This window comes from Pongo abelii, chromosome 1 (genome assembly GCF_028885655.2).
Source record: "Pongo abelii isolate AG06213 chromosome 1, NHGRI_mPonAbe1-v2.0_pri, whole genome shotgun sequence".
In the NCBI taxonomy this organism is placed as follows: Eukaryota; Metazoa; Chordata; class Mammalia; order Primates; family Hominidae; genus Pongo; species Pongo abelii.
The window spans coordinates 208,601,736-208,624,538 of record NC_071985.2 but is presented as its reverse complement, the minus strand read 5'-3'; the positions used below and the strand labels follow the sequence as shown (position 1 = coordinate 208,624,538).

The 22,803-nt window shown below is 51.3% G+C and overlaps 1 protein-coding gene and 1 long non-coding RNA gene across 2 annotated transcripts in view; one reads left to right on the top strand and one right to left on the bottom strand.

Annotated features, from left to right (window-relative positions):
- The window catches only part of RUNX3 (RUNX family transcription factor 3), a 65,008-nt gene extending 62,320 nt beyond the window's left edge, over positions 1-2,688 (bottom strand). The window contains exon 1 of the mRNA XM_024238356.3: positions 2,401-2,688. Coding sequence (XP_024094124.1) covers positions 2,401-2,458 — 58 coding nt within the window. The 5' untranslated portion in view covers positions 2,459-2,688. The remainder of the gene's footprint in view (positions 1-2,400) is intronic.
- Positions 2,689-14,211: 11,523 nt separating this feature from the next.
- On the top strand, positions 14,212-17,084 carry LOC129051911 (uncharacterized). Its single transcript, XR_008516463.1, has 4 exons — positions 14,212-14,269; positions 14,407-14,478; positions 14,897-15,025; positions 16,591-17,084. It is a non-coding gene; the product is annotated as an uncharacterized LOC129051911 (long non-coding RNA).
- Positions 17,085-22,803: the final 5,719 nt, after the last annotated feature.

Sequence of the window (22,803 nt, the reverse complement as noted above, 5' to 3'; positions counted from 1 at the left end):
GGAAATCACAGGTGTTCTCTGGTCTCACAGCGGTGTCAGGGATGACCTGAAATATTATTCATGCTCATCACAACTGCACGGCCCACCGCGGGGTCTTGTCACTCAGTCAGTTCTTGAAGAGGCACAGAGTGAGTCAGTATGTCACCAACTTGCTTTCTGAGTTTGACAACAGTATTTCCGTCGATTTCTTTTCCTTTGTAATCCTTTGGATTTTGTCTTACATGCTTAAAAACGCAACTCCGAGGAAGAACCTGAAGGTTCCCTGAGACTGCCAAGGGTCGGTGGGTTAGGGACCCTGTAGGGGGCAGCGTGGGGTTGGCACCCTGCAAATGGGACCCTGGGGCTGGGTCTCTTTGAGGAAGGAATTGGCAGCTGGAGCCCTGTGAGCCTCCAGGGATGGGATTTGGGAGACAGGCCCCCACGGCGAGCACGTCGTGAGCAGAAATGAACAGGAGAGAGAAGGCTGAAGAGGGGAGACAGGTCTCCACAAAACTGGAGGGAAGGCCCTCGGGCCGCAGACCCCAGATCTAAACATCCCCACAGACCCTAGCCTATGAGGCGCCTTCTGTGCCGCTGCTGGCCAGGATCAGCCTGTTCTGCCCAGCGGCCTCCTGTCTCTGGGCGCATACATGACATGTTGGGCCAAAGCCACCTCTCCTTTTGTGTCCTTCGTGCTATTGCCAGCTACCTCCCAGGCTCCGAGGATCAGGACCCAGCCCAGGCCGACCGGGGCTCTAGCCCTGTCTCCCAAGGTTCCTTTGTTTTAAACCCTACATTTCTCCATCTTGTGCACGGAAGGAGAAATACAGATTACAAAGATCCGGCAAATGGATTTTATAAACTCTTATTTTCTTGCCACAGAACTGCCTTTAATTAGCTCCGAGGACTACAAAGGGAACAACGTTATAATAGCAGCAACTCCAAGGAAGCAGCCACAGCTCTCGGCTCTCAGACCTGGGGCTGCCGCTTATCATCGGCCACAGCTAGGTTTGATGGGAGTGCCCCCACTTCAGGGGACAGCAGGCCCCCTTCACTCCCCGACTGAGTCCCCATCTGCAGCAGCACAGCCTTCCTCAGCCTCACCAGGGAAGAAGAACAGGCCCCGCTCTCAGACAGGCCTTCCCAGAAGCCTGAGGACTCAAACACCCAAATGTGTCTGGGTCCCTGCCCCGAGCCGGCCGCCCAGGCACCAGCCCTGAATCACTCGGTCAGCCAGCGGCAGGGCAGGCCGATGGGCTGGAGGGTAGGCAGGCAGGCAGACCCACCTCTGCATCTCTGCTGACTGCCTCGGCTGAGGAAAGGCAGCACCAGCCCCCAACCCTGAAGTTCTAGATCTCATGCAGCCCCTCTGTTCTGGAACCATCCAGAGGCACTGCCCTTATACATGATCCACCCCCAGGCTCAGACAATGAGAATTCCACAAGCAGAGGGGACTCTATTTGGGGCGCAGAGAGGTTAAGTAACTCCCCTCCTAAGGTCTCTCAACAAGGAAGCCACTGAACCGTGGGACTTGAGCTCAGGGACTCTTGATCACCAGTCTTAGGTGTCACAGCCCCATCTGGGCTCCTGCTGGGGAGGAGGAAGGCAGCAGGGGGTGTCTGAGGCCAGGGTGCATCAGCCCTAAATGCCAGACAGAGGCAGGAGAAGTCTCCCCATGAGTCCCAGCCCCATTAGAGGCTCCAGGTCGGGGATCCCAGACCCCCTATCCTTGCTGGGAGACACAACCCAGAACTCTGCATCCCTGCAGCCACCAAAAAAGGCAAAAGCTGCCCAGAAACACTTTCTCCTCTTCCGTGGCCAAATCCACGAACTTTCTCGAGGTCTGTCCCCCAGCCCCGTGCGGGTCCAGCTTCGGTGCAGCCCAGCTCTGCGCAGTTTTCTACAAAAGCCTGTGGCTTCCTTCTCCTCCCTCTGCTTCTGATATCCCAGGAGTTACACACAAAATGTGGGCGGTGATCTCCAGGAAGACCCCTGGATCCCACAGCTCTCCCCAGAAGCTGCCAGCAGTGACCTCCTGAGCCCAGGTGGGGAGTCCCAGGCAGGACAGGAGCTGGGGCTGCAGGCCCTGGGGCCCCGTTAGTGAAGCAGGAAGCCGAGGGTCTCTGAGAGTTCCCCTTGGCCCCTCTGAGGGCTGCCCTTTGAGGTCTTGAGGTCTTGGAGTATCCATCGCCCCCACCGCTTACTGTCCCCACCAGCGGAGGATAAAAGTGCCACAGTGATGTTCCATGCCAAGAGACCACAGAGACCACCAACCCCTCTTCCCACCTCAGGCTTTCAGAGGCCAGCGGATTTAGGCAGACAGGCTGTGCGCTTGAGGGCAGCCGGGGCGGTCAGTGGAGGGACGTGGCCCGGGGCCTGGCCACAGCTCCCCACCCAGAGCCCTGGGCAATCGTTACTCACCGCGGATGAAGGTTGGCGAGTAGGTCGGGAAGGAGTCGAAGATGCTGTTCGATGCCATGCCCCGCTCTGAAGAAGGCGAGAATTTTTAGCCCTTCAGGGGGTTGGGTTGGGATTCACTTGGTTGGCTGTTGTTTTATTTTTTTTCCCCCTAGCTCCTTTTGAAAATAAAAGGGGGGGTGTTGCTTTTTGTTGTTTTTTGTTTTGTTTTTGTCTCTTTTTCCCCCCTGCTGCTACGAAAAAGAAAAAAGGAAAGAACACGAGAGTGTGTGTGAGTGAGGGAGAAAAAAAAATCCCCAAGGAAAGTAAGTTTCTGTTTGTACCCAAGAATTTGGATTCCCGGTCCCACAGGAATGTCTAGCCACAAATTCTCAACAGAAGCGTATGCAGAGTGTATCATTAGATGGCGGGAAGGGGCTTTCGGCAGCCAGGGTGGAGGAGCTCCGAGGCTGACAGAGCAGAGTGGGCCCCCTCCAGTGCCACAGGGAATGAATGAATGAGGCTTACCCTTGACAGAGCCCAGGCTCCGGTGGGTACGAGGGCGGCCGGGGGTGGGGAGCACCAGGAGCCAACCAGCTCCCGCGCAGGGCCCTGGAGGCGGCGAGGGCCTGGCCTTGTGGTTCTGTGGTTGAGGGACCAGGCCTTCCCAGTGTCAACCCAACCTCAGCTCACAGGATGCGAGAAGCCTGTTCACGGCCTTGGCTCATTGGCTGGGCTGCGGTCACCTGGGCCGTGATGTCACGGCCTTTTAGAAGATCTTGTGGCTGCCTCTCTTTTTGGAAAAGAAAAAAAAAAGAAAGAAAGAAAGAGAGAGAGAGAGAGAGAGAGAGAAAAGTGATGGCTTTTATTTGTGGGGCTGGCCTCAGCACGCGGCCCAAGAAACAGAACTGAAAGCGGTGGCAGTGGGCGTGGCCAGGAGGGTGGTTTGGCTCCTGGGTGGGAGAGACTCCTTCTTAACTAAGGCCAGCATTGGCCTGGGCGGGCTAGGAGCCCCGCGGGCCCCTCACCGAGTGCCTGGAGCCCGGATCCACCAGTGGCCGGAGAGCTCCCTGCCATGCCACCTCGCCTCTGGGCTGCGGCTGACTCCCTGCCATTGTCCACCACCATTGTTGCCAGGGAGAGGTGTCCACATGTGTGGCTGGGTGGCACCTCTGGGGCTTTTATGGGAGTTGGGACTAAGTACAATGGGAAACACATGAAGTGGCATTGCCAGCACTCACGCCTGGCCTCGGCCTGCCCACCAAGAAGGGCCTTCCTGGTGAAACCTCGTGGCCTGGCCGCACTGGGGGGCCCTCTGCAGGGCTGGGGGCTGAGGCCCCAGCATGTCATTCAGGGCCCTTTGCTCTTCTTGTTGCCACCTGTGCATCCCCTTGGGGGTCTCTGCCCCAGCATGATGCTCGGGAGCTTTCCTGCCTCCGGGCCTTCGCTCATGCTGTTCCCCTCACCTGAAGCACCCTTTGTATCTTCATGTCCTTGAAGAGTCAAGGCCCAGAGAGGCTCAAAAGTAGAAAAGTCATGAAGACGATTGAACCCTATACTTGCATGTTCCCCGAAGTCATGTCAGGATGGGAGAGAGGGTGGAGAGTGGGAGAAAGGTGGCGGCTTTTACCATTTCCCTTGCAAGCTCTACTCTCCCATTTCACAGGCCAGGCTGCGAGGCCCAGGGTGGTGACGCCAGCTTGTCTAAGGTCATGTGGTATTCTGGAATGGGATTGGAACTTCAGCCTCTGACTCACCAGCCCCAACCTTGGGCATGACACCAGAGTGCCCTTCCATGCCCTTTAAATGAAGACTTCAGAAAGTCCCTCTGCAGCCTGGCCACCATCCCCTGGCCTCTCCCAGGGACCCCAGCCTTGGGGCTAGACCTTAGCACCAGCCTCAGACTCACAGTAGCCTCTGTAGGCCAACAGGGGTGGGGTGGGGACATCCCTGGAGGAGGATGGGCTGGTCCAAGGTCCCAAAGAGACTTGTTTCTGCCCAAGGCACAGGTGCAGAAGATGGCCTTGGAAACGCTCACTCTGAGCCTCATCTGGAGCCTCATGAAGATTCAGTCTTCTGTCCCTGAATGGTGGGTCGATTGGTGCTGAGGGTGGGGGTGGTGGGGACAAGAGTTCTAATTTGGCCAGAGAGGAAGCAGGTTTATGGTGACAGCCACAGAGCTCTAGAGTCAGATTTGGCTTCCAGCCCCAGCTCTGCTGAATCTGAGTGACCAGACCCTGGGGCAAGTCACTTCCTTTCTCTGGGCCTCAGTTTTCTTCCCTGTAAAATGGGGATAACACCTTCTTCAAAGGGACAGGCACGGGGTGAGGGCATCATAAACATTGGTTTCCTTGGCTGAGCCTCCATGACGCGATTTGGGCTCCGTTATGAGTCAGCTCAAGTAAGGAGCTATGACAGTCATGCGGGGGGAGAGGCTGCCCCGCCCCCACCCTCTGTTGTAAACTCATCAGCTGGCCAGCCTGCATGGGACCCTCGGGGGTCAATGGCACAGGGGGGACCTGCCAAGGGGCCTTGACCTCCTGGTTGAATTTGATGCCTTTTGGAGTCAGCCATCTGTGAAATAGATTGGAGAATGACACAGCTGGGAAGACCCCCCCTTATACAGAAGCTGAAACTGCGGCCCCCAGAGGAGCAGAGACTCATCCAAGTTCACCCAATGAGTCAGTGGAACCCAAGCCCCTGCTTCCCAGCCCAGGAGCTGTTTCCATTCCACCAACACCGCCTCCAGTTTTGAACATACCACCCTACGTGCTTTGCTGTTTTTTCCACACCTAATAGTGGGCCCCCCCAAGCCCCTATAACTTGATCACCCTGAGGGGCTTCCCCCTCCCTGGGAACCTGAGTCCAGGCCCAGGAATGGGAGGGAATTCAAGAGGCTGTGCACGGCCCAGTGATCCATCTGTGCACCGAGTAGTTCAATGCATTCTCGGGGCAATGTGGCAAATGAGAACCAAGCTTGGTCCTTGCCGCTAAGGGGCTTATCATCTCTACATGCCCCCTCATAAGCATGTGCTAAGCTTTAAACAGCCCTAGGGAAGCTGCCTAGGGAAGCAGAAAGGACAAGGAGGCTGAAACCAGCCATACCTGAAGCCTGCTTTGTTTCTTATGAACTGTGAGATCCTGGGCAAGAGGCTTTACTCTTCTGAGCCTTGGTTTCCTCGCCTGTGAAATGGGGCCAACAGTAGTGCCCACCTCCCAAAATCATAAAGAGGATTCAATGAGAAAATAATTGTGAGTGTGCTTGGCACGTAGTAGGTGCTCAATTTCCAGGGACTCCCTTCCCTTGAAATTCTGATTGTGCATTCCCCTGGCATGCAGTGGGCAGTCAGGCTTCCTCTTGTTCTCCACTGAAAAAAACCTATATCAGGTTAATAAATGTGATTGAAGAAGGGAATCATAAGAACTATTATGTAAAAATAAAAGGGAATCATAAAAATAGTATCTTAAACCCTTCTTTTAGCTTTAAACTTATAAATGTGCATTAAATGGCCTTCCTCTTGTCCTTCTAGCTTAACAATTTCCAGTTTGGGTTTCTTTTTTCTTTTCTTTTCTTTTCTTTCTTTTTTTTTTTAGAGACAGGGTCTTGCTCTGTTGCCCAGGCTAGAGTGCAGTGGTGCAATCATAGCTCACTGTAACCTTGAGCTCCTGGGCTCAAGCAATCCTCTTGCTTCAGCCTCCCAAGTAGCTAGGATTACAGGTGTCCACTACCATGCCCAGCTAACTTAAATTTTTTTTCTGTAGAGACAGGGTCTCACTATATTGCGCAGGCTGGTCTCGAACTCCTGGCTTCTGATGATCCTCTTGCCTCTGCCTCTCGAAGTGCTGGGATTACAAGTGTGAGCCCCCATGCCTGGCATAGTTTTGATTTCTTTAAAGTGGAACATGAATGTAAAGATGCTAAGGAAGGAATGAGCATGTGGCATCATCTAGATTTTACTACTTCTTTCCATCCTTTACAATGTCCCACCCATACCAAATTCAATTTATTTTTTAGCAATTTGCCTTTATTGAATCTTCCCAATTTTCATAGAAGCAGAGGCTCCTGTTTGGCATCACACGATTGACCTCATGGCATTATCATCAGTCAGAGTCCAACCAGGAAAACAGGAGCCATATTGAGTCCTGGAAGTTAACTCAGGGAGTGTTAGCAACACAGGTGAGGGACAACCTGAGGAGCCAAACAGAGACAGTGAGGAGTCCCAGTATGAGCATCAGTTCAGCCACTGCCACCCTTTGGGTAAGAGGGACACTGAGAGAGGTGGGGTTACCAGGGCCCCCAGCAGAAGCAGGAACTTAGTGAGCCAGTCCGGCATTTGCTAGAGTCACAGGGGAGACTTAGCCACGTGGAGACATCACCTGAGACAGAGAATAGAGGGGAGAAACACCCCGACTTCTCCCTTGCTTTCGTTTTTCATCTTCTCTTGGTGCCTCCCATTGGTTGAATGTAGCGGCGACCAGCCGGCCAAGGAGCTCGGGGAATGCGGGAATGCAGCCCGTGCCATCAAACCCTTGTGTGACAGAGCCAAACAGGGGAGTGAGCAGAGCTGATCTGTGGGCAAACTGGCCCAGGACTGGCATAATCTCCAATGACATTCTATAGCTATGCAAACCCAGCTGGCACCAACTGGTTGGGACACATTCCAACTCACGTCTGGTAAGCTGACGGTTCAGTGGCTGGTGGGAGGAGATGTGCCATTCCAGAGAAGGGCCTGCCAGTTGAGGGCATCCATTGGCATTTTATACGAGAAGTACAGGTGAATCCTGGGAGATACTCGGGGGTCAATTAAGAAGATGTCTCCTGTGAATGGTGATGAAATTCATTTCCCTAACCTGTGTGCAGGGCTGAGGTTATGTCACCACGATGAGCACTGGATGCAGACCCTGCCTCTGAACATTATGGTTATGATGACAGCACACCCCAAACCACCAGATCCCCCCAACAACCTGCAGGACAGGGTGGCCCTCCTCACTTTTCAGAGGAGGAAAAAACGAATACAGGCATTAACCCGAAGATTTAGCCTCCAGGAGTCAGCACGGCCAGCTTGGACCGGGCAGGTAGCAGATTCGAGGTGGACACTGGCCTTGGAGTTCAAATTCTGGCCTTTCATCAGCAGATCCTGGTGTGAGCCCAGGGAAGTTGCTGGAGCGATATCTGCCGCGGGCTGGGGGTGGGTGTGGGGGTGGGGCACCAAGGGCTAGCACGGAGACACTAAGATGCCGCCACTCAGCCAGATCAGCCCCTCTCTGGGGGTGGAGAATGGGGCCCGCAGAGCCATGCAACCCACCCAGGATAAGAACACCCAGGCCAAGCCAAGGGATCATCAGCTGAGGACCTACCACGTGGGGCACACATGCTGAGAGCTTTAGGCATGGTCCCTCCAGGGGTGGGCTCTGAGGACAGGGCACCACGCGCCTAAGCGGTCTGATAGTCTCTGGGGGAGAGCCAGAGAGGTGGAGAGACCTGCCCAAGGTCCCCCAGCTTGCCGGTGGAGGAAGCAGGATTCAAATCCAGCCCACCCTCCACTTCTCTCTTTCCTGTTGTTTTGAAAAACTGCTCTAGGCGCCCCCTTCGGAATGAGAACCACCTGTCCTCACCTCCTGCCTCAGGCCTTGCTCTTGGCCGAGCCCCGAGCTGCCACCCCATACAGCTGCTTCAGTGTCTCTTGTACCACAGGGGTGGTGGCACTGAGGACAACCTAAGGACTGTCTCCACCCGCAGCATCTGCCTTGCCGGGGACCCCAAGAGCTCCACCTGCTGCCTCTCCTCCTGCCTGAAGTTCCCTTAGTGTATGTTCAGGTTTGAATACGTTTCAGTGAGAAGTCCCGTGTTTAAGAGGCAGATGGAATCAGGAGGAGGAGCAGCATCGCCCTGGGGAGATTAGCTGACTGAGGGGGGAGAGCGCAGGCTGGGATGCGTCCCGCTTCCCCAGTAATGGGCTCACTGCCCCCTTCTGCCCAGTGTCATCTTTGCTTAAATAATGATCAGAGATGCTCCTCTCACCCCACAGCCACCTACGCACAAATGCCTCCTACGGGAGTTTCCAGAGCAAGCTGTTCGGGAGGCAGACGGGGTGGAGATGGCTCTCCCCAGCATCCAGCCCAGGAACTGAGGCTCACCGGGGGAAGGCCTCATATACGGTCACACAGTGAGTCAGAAGGATTCACCCGCAGGTCTGCTGCAGCCACATCCCATCGTGTCCCCAAGATACCCCTCCACTCCCCGTTTCTCCCTAAAGTCCCTTCCAGGAGGGTGAAGGTGCTGAGGCCGTAGAGTTGGATAGATGAGCCATGTTCAGATCCCAGCTCTGGCACCGCCTAAGGGTGTGCTAGTGTTCGGGGCTATCAGAACCTCACTGTTCTCACCTGCAAAGTGGGAAAAATAAGCACCTGTCATCTCCCCAGGGGTGAAGGTGAAAAGGGACCTCCTGGGAAGAGCATGTGGTGGGCACTCGGCCAGGGTGAGGTCGTGTCTGTGTGTGTGAGTGTGTGTAGGGGGTGTGTGTGAGCTTGTGTATGTGAATGTGTGTGGGTGTGTATGTGTGTGAGTTCGTGTCTGTATGCATGCACGTACGTGTGAGCATGCATGGGTGTGAGTGCGTGTGTGTGTGCATGTGTATGAGTGTGTGAACTCATGTATGTGTGCATGTGTGTGGGTGTGTATGTGTGAGTGTGAGCTCGTGTCTGTGTGCGTGTGTGTGTGTGAGAGAGACTGCGTGTGTACACATGCGTGTAGGGGAAGACAGGGCAGAGGCGTGTGGTGGAAGGGGGCGTGTGTCTGACTCACCACTTTGCCAGGGCCTTAGTGGCCCCCAGCAGATTCCTGCCCTCTCACTCACTTCCTCCAAGGCCTGCTGTGAGGGGCACTGAGCTCCCTCGGTTTCTGGAGGCCGACCCCAGCCAAAGGCTGCCTGAACCTGGGTACCAGACTGCAGGATGGGGTGCTGGAGAAGTCACTCGGTGTGACCTCCCTGAGATGCTGTTCAACTCAGGGGCCTCTCTTGTGTTCCTTTGAGACCTGGAGTCTTCCCCATAAGATGCTTCCCTCCCTCAGAGTTCCAGGCCCCTCAGAGGAAGAAGAAAAATCCCAAACTACAGCCCTTTTGGCTCATAAAATGATCTTTCTCTGGGTCTTTGGGTGGAATAATCTATTTTTAGCATCAAAGGGTTCTGCCACGGGCTTAGACCTGGTAAGGGAAGGGCTTTGTGTGACCACAGCATGGCTCAGAGGCGGGCACTCCTCAGCTGGGATGGGGCAGGAGGGCACAAGGAAGGGAGCCCCACCCTCAGGGCAGGCAGAGCGGGGAGAGAGCCACTGAGAGCCCCACTCTCTGGATGCCTGGCCCAGGGCTCCTTCCCATTCCATTCAGTGAGCATCTGTTTGGGGCCAGGCCTTGTGCCCTCACCATTTCCTCTTAGTGCATTCTCACTACAAACCTAGTAATACTAACTAACAATAATCACAAGCTAGCACTTCTTTAGCACCAACCACATGCTGGGGACTCTTCTAAGAACCTTGCATAAATCAACTTAATTCATTTAACAGATAAGAAGACTGAGGTTCAGAGAGGTCAAATCACTTGCCCAAGTCCAGCTCAGAAGGGACAGAGCCAAGATTTGAACCCAGACAGTCTCTATTATTATTATTAGTCCCATTGACAGCAGAGGAAGCAGAGGCTTGGAGAAGCTGAAGGATTTGCTCAAAATAACCTAAAACAAATGTTGAATCAGGATCTGTGACAGGGCTGTCTGACCCAGAGCCCTCTGAGCTCTCTCCAATCTCCCAGAGCCCTCTGAGCTCACTCGGATCTCCCAGATCCCTCTGAGCTCTCTCCAGTCTCCAGGCTTCCATGATGTGATGCCTATGACCTCCATTGATTCTCCTAACAAGTGATGCATGTGTATGTGTGGAGGGGAAGTCCTCCTATCTTGCCCTTCCTCATATTACTGAGAAGGAAACAGGTTCAGAGAGGAAAAGGGACTTGCCTAGGCTTGCATAGGTAGGAAGTGGTAGATTCGGTGTCTGAATTCTGCTGGAATTCCCAAAGCCTTTGCTAGAAGCTGACATATCAACTCCCAGCTCCCATGCCGCTCCCAGTCCCTGCTGCTCTCCTTGAGGGACTGGGTCCCAGGAAATGTCAGGATTGGGTTGTAATTTAAAAAAATAATTTGATCTTCAGGATTTCTCCCCCCTTCTACCTCACTCTTTTTCTTTCTCTTTCAACAATAATGACCTTGTTTTCAGGGGTGTGCCGGCCAGCAAATTCGCTGACCCAGGCAAAAGGAGGGGGGATGTCATTATGTGGTTGGGCAATGGTGGGGCATTTTCTATGCCACCGACTTAGCATCCCAGGAATTTCAGCAGCCCTCAAGGAAATGACACAATGAGTTCCCATCCAGGATTGTGGCTTCCCGTCTCTCTCTGTGTGCATTTTCCTGACATTAAACTAGGATGCTTTGAGCATCTGCACATAAGAGCGTGTGGGAAGAGGGTCTGCCTGGCGTGAGGAGAGAGCCCTGGCCAATGAGGTTACAGGCCGAGGCTGACAGTTGGAGGACTCAGGCTCAGAGAGGGGCAGGAACTTGTCCTGGGCCACACAGCCAAGGCCAAGATCTGCATCACCCGACTCTTGGTCCAGTGCTCTTTCTACAATGTTAGGTTCTGGGAGTAACCTGCTCTGTGCACACAGAAAAGTCCTTTTCTCTCTCTGCATCATTTTCCTCATCTGGGAAAGGAGGATTGAGATCGGTGTCTTAGTTTGGGTTCCCCCACAGGCAGACCCTGAGTCTAAACAGTTTATCTGGAGGGTGATCCCAGGAAGCAGGGGTGAGGGAGAGGGGCAAGTGATGAGTGACACAGGGAAGGGAAGGCAGCCCATACAAGGTGCAGGGTGGGGTGGTTTACCGTCCTGGATATCTGGAGCTCAACCCCACCGGGGACGCTCAGGGGGACTGTGTGGAGTGCAGTACAGAGCTGCTCCCCTGGGGCGTGGGAGCTGGGGTATGTATCCACCGGCTCCCAGGTCTCATTGGTCGAGGGTTGCTCTGGCAATAATGACTCTCAGCAATTCTTGCTGCACCACTGAGCAAAGCTCACTCAAAGCCAGAAAACATCCTCAGGCCGATCTGTCCTTATGGGGAGCTGTCAGTTTAGGGCAGATGATTTATCTTTTATTTTTTGAAATAAAAATAAAAAAATTAAATAAAATTTAAAAATAAATTATTATTTTTTTAATTTTTAAAATTAAAAAAAGGAAAACTCTGGTTGCCCAGGCTGGAGTGCAGTGGTGCAATCTCACCTCACTGCAGCTTTGGCCCCCTGGGCTCAGGTGATTCTTCCACCTTATTTTCCAGAATAGCTAGGACTACAGGCATGAGCCACCACACCTAGCTATTTTTTTTTTTTTTTTTTGTATTTTTAGTAGAGACAGGGTTTCAACATGTTGTCCATTAACTCCTGGACTCAACTAATCTACTCGCCTCAGCCTCCCAAAGTGCTGGGATTACAGGCATGAGCCACTGTGCCCAGCCAGGGCGTATGATTTCTAGGGTGTCTCCTAGCTCTGACAAGTGAGGACTCATCATTTCACGTGCATCTTCATTAACTCCTAATTCAACCCTTCTAAGCTTCCCTGCCATCAAGAAAGTGATGTGTTGGCACAGTAGATAGGGGACAAAATCACTCCCTCACCCCCGTGCCAGGGCCTGAAATTCCCCTACCCAAGCTTCAGCATGTGAGGCCTTGGTTTTTAAATAGTGTCCCCTGGAACCCTGGGAGGCAATGCCTCAGGGTGCCCCAAGGATTAGGCTGGATGGGGGAAAGGCAACTCTGTCCACTTCACCACTTTGACCAGAGAAACCTGCTTTGTCTATCTTTTCATTTTTATTTAGCTTTCATTTTCTACCTCAAAGTTATACATGCTCATGGTTTAAAGAGTCAAATATTTCTAGACGGCTGTCCTTCCCAGCCCCAGAGAAAAATCACTTTCAGTTCTTTGAACTGTTTCTTCTAGTATTTCCTCGATTTCTCTAAATAGCATATTTCCCAAGCTCATTGTGATTTTTCCATTTTTGGCATTATCTAATGACTTTCCACCATGGAGGAGGACTGAGCTGCTTTTCACCTGGCTCCCTCCTTACCAAGCGCCTTTCCATCCTCACTGGATAGTTATAATTTTGTTTAGATTAACTGTTAGTATTTCCCTTTTTACAGCTGGGTAAATGCTTCCCACAGCTGAGCCATGTAGTATGCTCTGATTTCATTTCCTTCCTTGCACAGCTTTGTTTTCCCTAGAGTTGTTATTTGTTTAGCTTTTCATTTGCATAATTTTCTGTGTACTTGTCACTAATACATCCCTACACTCTCTGCTAGCTGTCCAAATCTCCTATTAAGAAATTCATGGCTGAGTGCAGTGGCTCATGCCTATAATCCTAGCACTTTGGGAGGCTGAGGTGGGAGGATCACTTGAGTCCAGGAGTTCAAGACCAGCCTGGGCAACATGATGAAACCTTGTCTCTCAAAAAATAAATAAATAAAAATTAGCTGGGGGTGGTGGCACACACCTGTAGTTCCAACTACCCAGGAGGCTGAGGTGGGAAAATTGCTTGAGCCCAGGAGACTGAGGTTGCAGTGAGTGTAATAGCACCACTGCCCTCCAGCCTGGGTGATAGAAGCAGACAGAAGGAAGGAAGGAAGGAAAAGGGAAAGGGAAAGGGAAAGGGAAAGGGAAAGAAGGAAGGAAGGGAAAGGGAAAGGGAAAGGGAAAGAAGGAAGGAAGGAAAAGGGAAAGGGAAAGGGAAAGGGAAGAAATTCAATAACTTCAGGTATTCTCTCAGTTTCATCTTTTTTGAGCCCTCTCTCCTGGAATCCCCTAACTTGATCCAGTCTGTACGATTGCTCTTAAGGAATGCTGCTATCTGTCAACTTGGGAACTCCCTTCACTGTCATCCTGGGGTTCTCTTTGCCTTCTCTTACACTGAGCCCTCTGTTTTCTGGATCCTTTCTCTTTCTTGGTTTACTCCCTTTTTTGATGGAGCATATCTTCCATTAGCTTCCTGAGAAAGCACACATGAGAGGTAGATTTATTTGGGAGCTTGTTGCATTTGATGTCTTTGGTCATATGTCATAGATAGTTTGGCTGGGTATAGAAATTATGATTGAAATAATTTTTCTTCAGATTTTAAAGGTATTTCTCTATTGCTTTCTTGCTTCTTGTGCTGCTGTTGATAAGTCTAAAGACACTAATTCTTAATATCTGAAAATAGCCTACTTTTTCTTTCTTGAAGTTTTGAAGATATTCTCTTTGTCTCAAGTGTTCTGAAATCCCATAGTGAGATGCCTTCATGTAATCCTGTCTTCTCCATTGTTCTGGACATTCAGTCAATCTTTTTGATCTGGACATTTATAGTGATCAATCCTGGGTCATTTTCATAATTATTTCTTTGATCATTTTCTCCCTTGCCTTTTCATTGTTCTTTTTTTAGATTCTAAAGAATTATAAAATTCTCATTCTTTCTTATTTTCTATCTCTTTGTATTTTTATAGTCTTTAGGTGGGGAGGGGGATGATATCTTAATTTTTTTTCTTTGAATGCTTCTATCGAGTTTTTAATTTCTATTATAATAATTTGAATTTGTACTTTGTTTTCTAATTATTACATTTCATACTACTTTTTCTTACTGCATAGATGGAGTCCCTTCTCTTACTTTCTGAGGATAGTGTTGATATAATTTTTAAAAATATTTCATCTCCCTTCATAGTCTGTTTTTTTCAAGTTACTTTAAAAAAATTCTCTATTTTGTCTTGTCTTTCTGGGTAGAGGTTTTCTTCATATGGCTGACGATTCTTTGCTGTTTGACCTTATTTAACAACAAGGTACTAAACTCTGATCAGAAGCTCTGTGTAATTGTGTGGGACGGCCAGACTCTGGACTTTATAGAGGGGGTCTGGCTAGGTCATTTCCTTGGTCAGTATCTTTATATCTTTCATCTTATTCTGCTTGGATTCCCTAGGGTAGACCCTTCTGATCTGTTTGGAAGGTACTGAACTGGCTATCAATGTTCTGGAGTGAAAAGATTCTACAGGTATGTATGCCACATTCACTGGATCCTTCATTTCAGCAGAGTAGCCTTTGTCTTTTACATGGCTTGTCCCCTCCTATCCAGAGTCCCTCTGTTTTTCTCTTTTTAGAAAATAAACCTCGAATATTCCACTGGGGTGGGGAGAAGAGCTGGGGGTCTAACTGCTTTCTAAGCAGACTTTTCCTGTTGTCAGCCCCATCTTTACCTCCATTTCCGGATATATCTGTTGTGCTGCCAATCCCCGAGTCTTCAGAGGTTTTGCAGGGTAAGAGGCTGAGTGGCTTTCTGGCTTTCCCCACTGCTGTCTGTAGGGATTTAGGTCTCTCAGATCTGCCAAGTCCGTGGCTTCTCATGCCGTTGCTTTCCAGGTTCCTACGCTTTGTTGTTGTTATCTTTTCCCCTGTTCTCTTTGACTTTGTAGGTTTATGCCTAAAACAACACAAAACACCACCACCAACAACAGTACTTTATAGAGAGGAAGCAGAGGTGAATGCATGCGTCCAAACCACACCTTTCTGTTTTCTACATCGCTGGGAAGATTTTGTTTGAGGTAAGAATTCCTGATGTATCTTATGTTTGGGAAGACTTAATTTTCAAAAGATGCTCATTCTTTCCAATTAATTTACAAATTATATTAGCAAGTCCAATGAAAGCCCCAACAAGATCTTTTATAGGAGTTGACAAATTGTTTTTAAAGTTCATATAAGAGGCCAGGTGTGGTGGCTCACACCTGTAATACCAGCACTTTGGGAGGCTGAGGAGGACAGATCACTTAAGGCCAAGAGTTCAAGACCAGCCTAGCCAACATGGTGAAACCCTGTCTCTACTAAAAATACAAAAATTAGCTGGGCGTGGTGGCAAACACCTGTAATTCCAGCTACTTGGGAGGCTGAGGTGAGAATAACTTGAACCCGAGAGGCAGAGCCTGCAATGAGCTGAGATCATGCCACTGTCCTCCAGCCTGGGTGAGAGAGTGAGACTCTGTCTCAAAAAATAAAATAAAATAAAGTTCATATAGGAGAATAAATGGCCAAGGAAAGCCAAGACAGTTCTGTAAAAGAGGAGCAAGGAGGCCGGGCACAGTGGCTCATGCCTGTAATCCCAGCACTTTGGGAGGCTGAGGTGGGAGGATTGCTTGAGCTTAGGAGTTTGAGACCAGCCTGGGCAACGTGGCGAAACCCCATCTCTACGAAAGATACAAAAATGAGCCAGGCATGGTAGAGCGCACCTGTAGTCCCAGCTGAGGTGGGAGGATCACCTGAGCCCAAGAGGTCGAGATTGCTGCGAGCCAAAATTGTGCCACTGCACTCCAGCACAAGCAACAGAGTGAAACCCTGTCTCAAAAAATAAAATAATAATAATAATAATAAATATAGCACCTCCACATGCTGAACTGAAGAAGCAGCCTGAAGCTCTCTCTACCTTCCCCACCCTTCCTGGCTGTCAAAGCCCAGGATAAAGCCATTCTCTGAAGTTCCCTTATCTCTCCAGAAACTGGACCCCCCGAGAGAAACACAATTGCCTTCCATCCCTTCTCTGAAATTGTATTAACCAGAGAAGATTCAAACTCCAACCATAGAGAAAGCCACTGATAATTAAATGCCACATATAGAGCCCAAACTGAACTTCGAATTTTGTCCCAAACCATTGCTTGCTTTCCTCTTCCATTCAGTTTCCAGAGATTCATTCACAAGATAATATTTACCTCCTGGGTCCATTCATTTCATTCCGCCTAAAAACTGTTTACTCCTATGCCCCCTATTCCCTCTTCTCTCATGAAGAAGGGCATATAAGCATCTGGACCTCACTGGGCTATTGGATAATCGTTCTTCTGCGATTGTCTCACACTACACATGTTAAATAAATCTATATGCCTTCTTCCCCTGGTAATGTGCCTTTTGTCAGTTCATTTTCAGTGACCCTTTGGCAGGCGAAGGGGAAGCCTTACTGAATGCCACTCACTCCATCACCAAGCTACATCCTCCCTCACTGTCCACTCCCCATGTACCGCCTCTTGTCTGGTGGTGTGAGCAACTCATTCCCCACCTCTCATCCAGATAGGTGAACAATCAGTTAGCACCCTGCTGAAGCTTTCACAACTTCCACTTTCTGCAGGAAAACCCTGGTCTTTCCTCCACCCACCCCTCCCAGCCCCAGCCCTCCAGACCATGCGTGGCGCCTCCAGAGCTCCAGACTTCACATCTGCTGACTCGAACCGTGTAGAGACCGGGCTCCTCCTTGCACCTGCTTCCCAACCATGGAGGAGCTACTGTCTCTAAACCTCATTCAGGCTCCTCACCCTCTCTAGGCTTGTGGTTTGTAGCAGCTTTTGTTCCCATGTCTGGCCCCCTCCACCAGTCTGTGAGTGTCCTGAGAACAGGAAGTGTGTCCCCAGATCCCAGTACAGGGTTTCATAGAAAGCAGACATCCACAAATGTTTGTTGAATGAATATTTGATTGATTGACCCAATGGGGGATCAAATGAATTCCCAGCTTTTCTGAAACATTGAAGAAGAGAGAGCTCAGATCATTGGGCTTGGTATTTGTTTCATTTCTTTGATAGCTATGTACTGTACACTTACTAGCTGTCAGGCCCTGTGCTTTGTGCTAAGGATAGGGCAATTAACACTGTGGAGGGGATCTCTCCCCTTGTGGGACTTAGAGTCTAATGGGGGAAACAGACTGGTTTGGCTATGTCCCCACCCAAATCTTACCTTGAATTGTAATAATCCCCACATGTCCAGGGTGGGGCCAGGAGGAGATAATTGAATCATGGGGGGCAGTTTCTCTCATACTGTTCTGGTGGTAGTGAATAAGTCTCACGAGGTCCGACGGTTTTATAAAGGGCAGTTCCTCTGCACATGCACTCTTGCCTGCTACCATGTAAGACGTGCCTTTGCTCCTCCTTCACCTTCTGCCGTGATTGTGAGGCCTCCCCAGCCAGGTGGAACTGTGAGTCTCTTAAACCTCTTTCCTTATAAATTATCCAGTCTCAGGTATGTCTTTGTTAGCAGCATGAAAACGAACTAATAATACACAGACATTCAACAAGTAGCTTCACAAATAATTATTTAATTTTAATCATGAAGGCTTCATGGATAACATGACATTTACACAGAGTCAGGAGTGGAAAGGACCCAAGTATGGGGAGGCGGGTGAGGTCTGGGAAGAGTGCGCTTGGTGGAGGGAACAGCATGGGCAAAGGCTCAGAGGAGGGCAAGAATCTAGCCTGGATTAGAAACTGAACAAAGGGGTCAGGGGCAGTGAAGAGAGGACAGAAAGGCAGGCTGGGCCAGCACAGTCAGGTGGTCAAGGTGGCTACAGGTAAGCAGAGCATAGATAAGCTCCTGATGGGTTTAATTTGATCTTGGGGTAGGGACATGACATGATCGGTTACATTCTTAAAGTTCTCTCTGGATAGCTAGTTGTAGGGGGCCTGGGAGGTGGGGTTGGGGGTGTCCACACATACATAGGGACAGCCTGCAGCCCCCTGTCACCAAGGGCAGAAGGCAGGTGACTCCCATCTCCACCCCTCCCCTGAGCCCCCCTAGTGTCTTCTAAGGGCTTACTTTTGTTGTCTTTTTTTTTCCTTGTTGTGGAGAATGGGGTCTCGCTATATGGCTCAGGCAGGTCTCAAATTCCTGAGCTCAAGCTACCCTCCTGCTTCTGCCTCCCTAAATGCTGGGATTACAGGTGTGAGCCACCATGCCCCATGTAAGGGCTTACTTTTAAGGTAGCCCTGGGCTCCTGTCCCCACCACCTCTGAGGTAAACCTGTATCTTCTGAGCCCCCTGCCCCCATATACCCATCATAAGCTACCCCAGGTACCCCACATCATTGGAGAAAGGGGTGGCCTTTCCCAACTTGAATGGTGACCCCAAAAATGATGCGTTCACATGCTAAGCTCTGGGACCTGTGAATATTACTTTACATGGCAAAACAGTGAATATTACCTTATATGGTGGCAGATGTGATTAGGTTAGGGATTTTGAGGTGAGATGATCTGGAATTACCTGGATGGGCTATAAACACCATCACAAGCTTCTTTATATAAAGAGGCAAAGGAAAGTAACAGACAAGAGGAGGAGGTGATGGGGCTGTGGAGGCAGATATCAGAGAGGTGCAGCCTCGAGTCAAAGGATTCTCCTCTGGAGCCTCCAGAGGGAGCGAGGCCCTGTCTACACCCTGATTTCAGACTTGAGGCCTCCAGAGCTGGGAAAGAATAAACTGCTGCTGTCCCAAGCCACCCAGCTTGTGGTGTGGTGCCGTGGCAGCCCCAGAGAGGGAAGGTGCAGGCGGAGACCCCGCTCGCTGACTGGGGTTTTTGTTAAATGGATCTGATGTCCTGGACCTCACTGGCTGGGCCAGTGTCTGGAGTGCCCAGCCCAGGGCTTGCTGCATCTCCATTGCTCAATGTGCATTTGTTGAATCAAATTTAGGAGAGTTTGCAAGTGGACAAGGCTGGGCTTGTCAACCAAGCAACCTGTATTCATGTCCTGGCTCTGCCAGTTACTTAAGCGATGTGACCCACAGCAAGTGACACAACCCCCACATCTGTAAAATGAGTGTGATGCCAGCACCCGTCTCCTAGACAAGGCGGGGAATGGGAAGGGCTCAGGCCCTGAGGAGGGGACGTCTGCTTCGAGGGTTAGATCACCTTTGGTATCAGACAGCACGGGGTTTGAATGTAGGTCTGCCGCATGCTGGCTGTGTATCTGAGGCCAATGTCTTACCCTCTCTGAAGCTGTATGGCCCTCTGAGGGTCTGGAAAGCATCAGGGAATTGGATTGGGGGCAGCTCTCAGCAGGTGGTTTCAACAGTGTCCTCTGGACCTCAGGGATCAGCCCACAGGCTTGGACGTGCTCATCAGCTCACCCCAGGCATCTCCTCCCTTGATCTCAGCCCCTCACAGGGACTAGAAGCTAGGGACCCCCAGAAAGTGGTCCTGTCACTTGGGGGGAGCTGCCCTCCAGGCTTCTTGTGGGGGGTGCTGAGGAGAAGTTGCCCCCCCGGTTCCTAACTCCCCTCCCCCCACCCCGCCCTGCCCCCTGCTCACAGAGGTTTGATTTCCCCCTTTCGAGGAAACAGATCAAAGAACCTGAAGTTGCCTCCCACAAAAAGGAAAAAAACTTGCCAGCTGTCTCCCCACCCCAGGCCTCAGAGAGGCAACTGTGTGCCTACATTTCCCCTTACGTCTCACCCTCACCCTCGTCCTCACACTCACCCTCACATGATGACAGGGGTGTCACTGTCAGTCCCCATTTAGCAGGTGGGAAAACTGAGGCTTAGGCCAAGCACATCAGTGACCCCGGGGGCTGGGGCTGCTCCACAGGCCTGAGCCCAGCGGCTGGGCTCCGACCCTTATGGCCTCCCCCAGGCCTGTCCCGCTGCACCTTTCACCGGCTTTTGTCCCCTCCCGATGGCGCTGTCTGCCTCTTCTCCCTGGTAACAAAAGTGACGTGTGGTTCATGCTGAACAGTTGAAAAGACTAAAAACAATCTTAAAAATCACTCCTGTCCTGTTATCCAGAATGAAACACTGTCACGTTTTGGGGTGTTTCTTCCTCTTGAGCTCAAGCTGTCTTTTCATCTTTCCTTCTTTCTTTCTCCAAATATTCCCCCCATATTTCCAAATGTTCCCCATACCTAGATTTTCCTGACTCCTCCCCCACAGAGACAGACTCTCTTTTAACATAACTGGCATTCTTACCCAGAGCACACAAGCTTCAGGGACCTCTGAAAACCCAACACAAAAGTATGTAAAACGTGCAGTCTCCAGCGAGAGGGTCCCTGGCTTTCATAAAGTTCCCAAAGGGTTCTGGAACCCGAATAAAGGTTAAGAACCCCTCCTCTGCCTGGGTTTTTTTTGGGGGATGGACCCCTGCTGGCCCAGGCCACAGACAGGGGCTGTGACTGTGGAAGGGGCTCGCCAACCAGGCCTGCTCGCTCTAGGGAGGTGATTGCCACACAAACATGCTCATGGATGTGCCAGGGGGTTCTCTGCAGTATGACCCCGAGGACAGGAATGTGTTTTGGGGGGTGGTCCATGGCCCCCCTGCACTTGGCACTTGTGAAAATACAGCTTACCGGAATGGCGGACTGGCTTCTGCCTACTCAAGTGCGACCCGCACCCCTCCAGCCACTCCACTTTCCTGCACTTGGAATCCAAGTCAGAAACGTGCCCTCTGGTTTCTGAACTTTGCAGAATCAAGGAGGTGCACTGGCCCCTTTCAGAGTGGCTCCCCGGGGCGGTGTGCCGAAACAGAGGGACAGATGACTTTCTTCTGCTCGCAGGTATTTATTTTGCACCTGTTGTGTTCTAGGCACAAATTAGGTCTAAGATTCACAGTGAATCAGATAAGGTCTCTGTCCCTCTGGAGCTGGGTCCTAGGCAGAGATGATAAAGAACGGAGGAGTAAGTGTGTGCCATGGCAGGTGGTATCCACAATCTGGGGAAAATAAAGCAGGGAAAGGGATGGAGTGAGGGAGGGCCTATTTTAGGTGGGTGATCAGGGACACTTCTCTCAGCAGGGGACATGTGAGCAGAGACCGAGAGGAAAGAAGGGGTGAGCCCCATACATGGGGTGGGGGGTGCCTTCCAGGCCGAGGGAACGGCAAAGACAGCGTGTGTGGCGGGACAGGCAGAAGCCACCGTGTCGCTGTTTTCTCAGCTCCAGAACCCTGGGGGCTCATCTCGCCAGCCCTCAGCTGAGGCCATGGTGGTGGTTTGGGGGGTACAGCTCAAGATGACTTTGAACCTAGGGTTGGCTGATCTGGTGCATAAAAATGTGGGACATCAAATATTACCTGGGCCATACCAAATAGTTGTTGCCTTTCTGAAATTCTAATTTAACTGGACATTCTGTATTTTGTCTGGTGATGCTATCTGGACCTGGACCATGGACAGAGGTTGATTTAGAAGGGAAAGCTGCTGTTCCCTGACACAGCATTTGTACTTAGCCCTGGGCAGGCAGTAGGGAGCCACGGGAGGGTACTGAGCAGGGGAGAGGCAGGCTCCAATTTGCATTTCCGAAAAGTCACCTGGGTGACTGCAGGGTGGCATTGGAGGGGGAGTGGTGGGGAGAGAGGATTGGTGGCAGGAGATGTCCAGGCTTCTGTGATGTCCAGGACTGGGGCTGAGGCCTGAGACGGGACAGTGGCTTTGTGGAAAGGGGAGAGATGGATTTAAGAAGTGTTTAGGAAGCTGAGTCGAATGAGTCAAGGCTGGCCCAGGTTTGTGGCCTGGAGACTGGACGGTGGTGACGAGCACAGTAGGGCCTGTTGAGGTGTGGTGGGATGAGGGTGGAGCCTTTAGGAACATGGGGGCAGACCCTGTCAGGTCAGAGTGTGAGGGGTTCACACTGGCCCTGCCATGTCTGAGGAGGTCTCTCCTACAGCTCTGGAGCCCACGAGAGAAGACAGGAGTTTGGGCATCCATCAGTTGTCCAGACGTGGCCATGGAAACGTTGTGCCTGAGGAGATGGGTCAGAGGGCAGGAAGCTGGGATGTGTCAGGCTTTGAGGGTGGGGCGGGGTGAGCATAGAAGGTGACTGGGTGGGTTCAGGGATGAGGGGAGTCCAGGGAGGCCTGTAAGGAAGGGGTCATCAATAGGGTGCGGTGACCAGGATCAGCTGGCGAGTTATCAGGAGCAATTTCAGGTGGTGAGTGGGTCTTGCAGGAGAGGCCGGCAGAAGGCAGACAACATGCGCTTATTCACTCATCCATTCACAGATTCGTTCTTTCTTTCAGCCTGGGGGCAAAGAGGAACATGGCCCCCCAGGAGCCCAGGACTGGAAGGGCTAAGGGGGTGTGGTCAGGGGCCTGGGGAGTAGGGATAGGAAGGGGATGACCCTGAGGAACAGAGGGCTCAGTGAGAGATGAGAGGGAGAACTGTCTGGGGCAGCATCTGGAAGCCCTTGACAGTGGGGAGTGGATGGAGAGCAACCTCTCCTGGAGGGCTGCATGGAGGTGGTGTCTTTCAAGACAGCCAGGTTCAGGCAGGTGGGGTGTGAAAAGAAACTCCCAGAAGACCTTGAGTCTTCAGCATGCTGGTGACCATGGCCTGGGGACCCAAGGTGATCTGTGGCAAGGTTTGGTGTGATGAGGAGAGAGGATGTCAAGGTACAGGAAGCTCCAGTGATAAGCAGGGGAACTCTGGGCCAAAAGGGACAGAGTTTGGCTTCAGAAGTCCCAGGGCCCCCAATCTGTCCCTTTCCCTGTCTGATGCCTCCTGTTCCCACCCCCCAGAATCCCTATGCTTTTCTATCCATTTCCAGAAAACAATGGAAATGCCTTCCCTGTGAGTCCTCCTGGACGGCAGAGCCCCCTG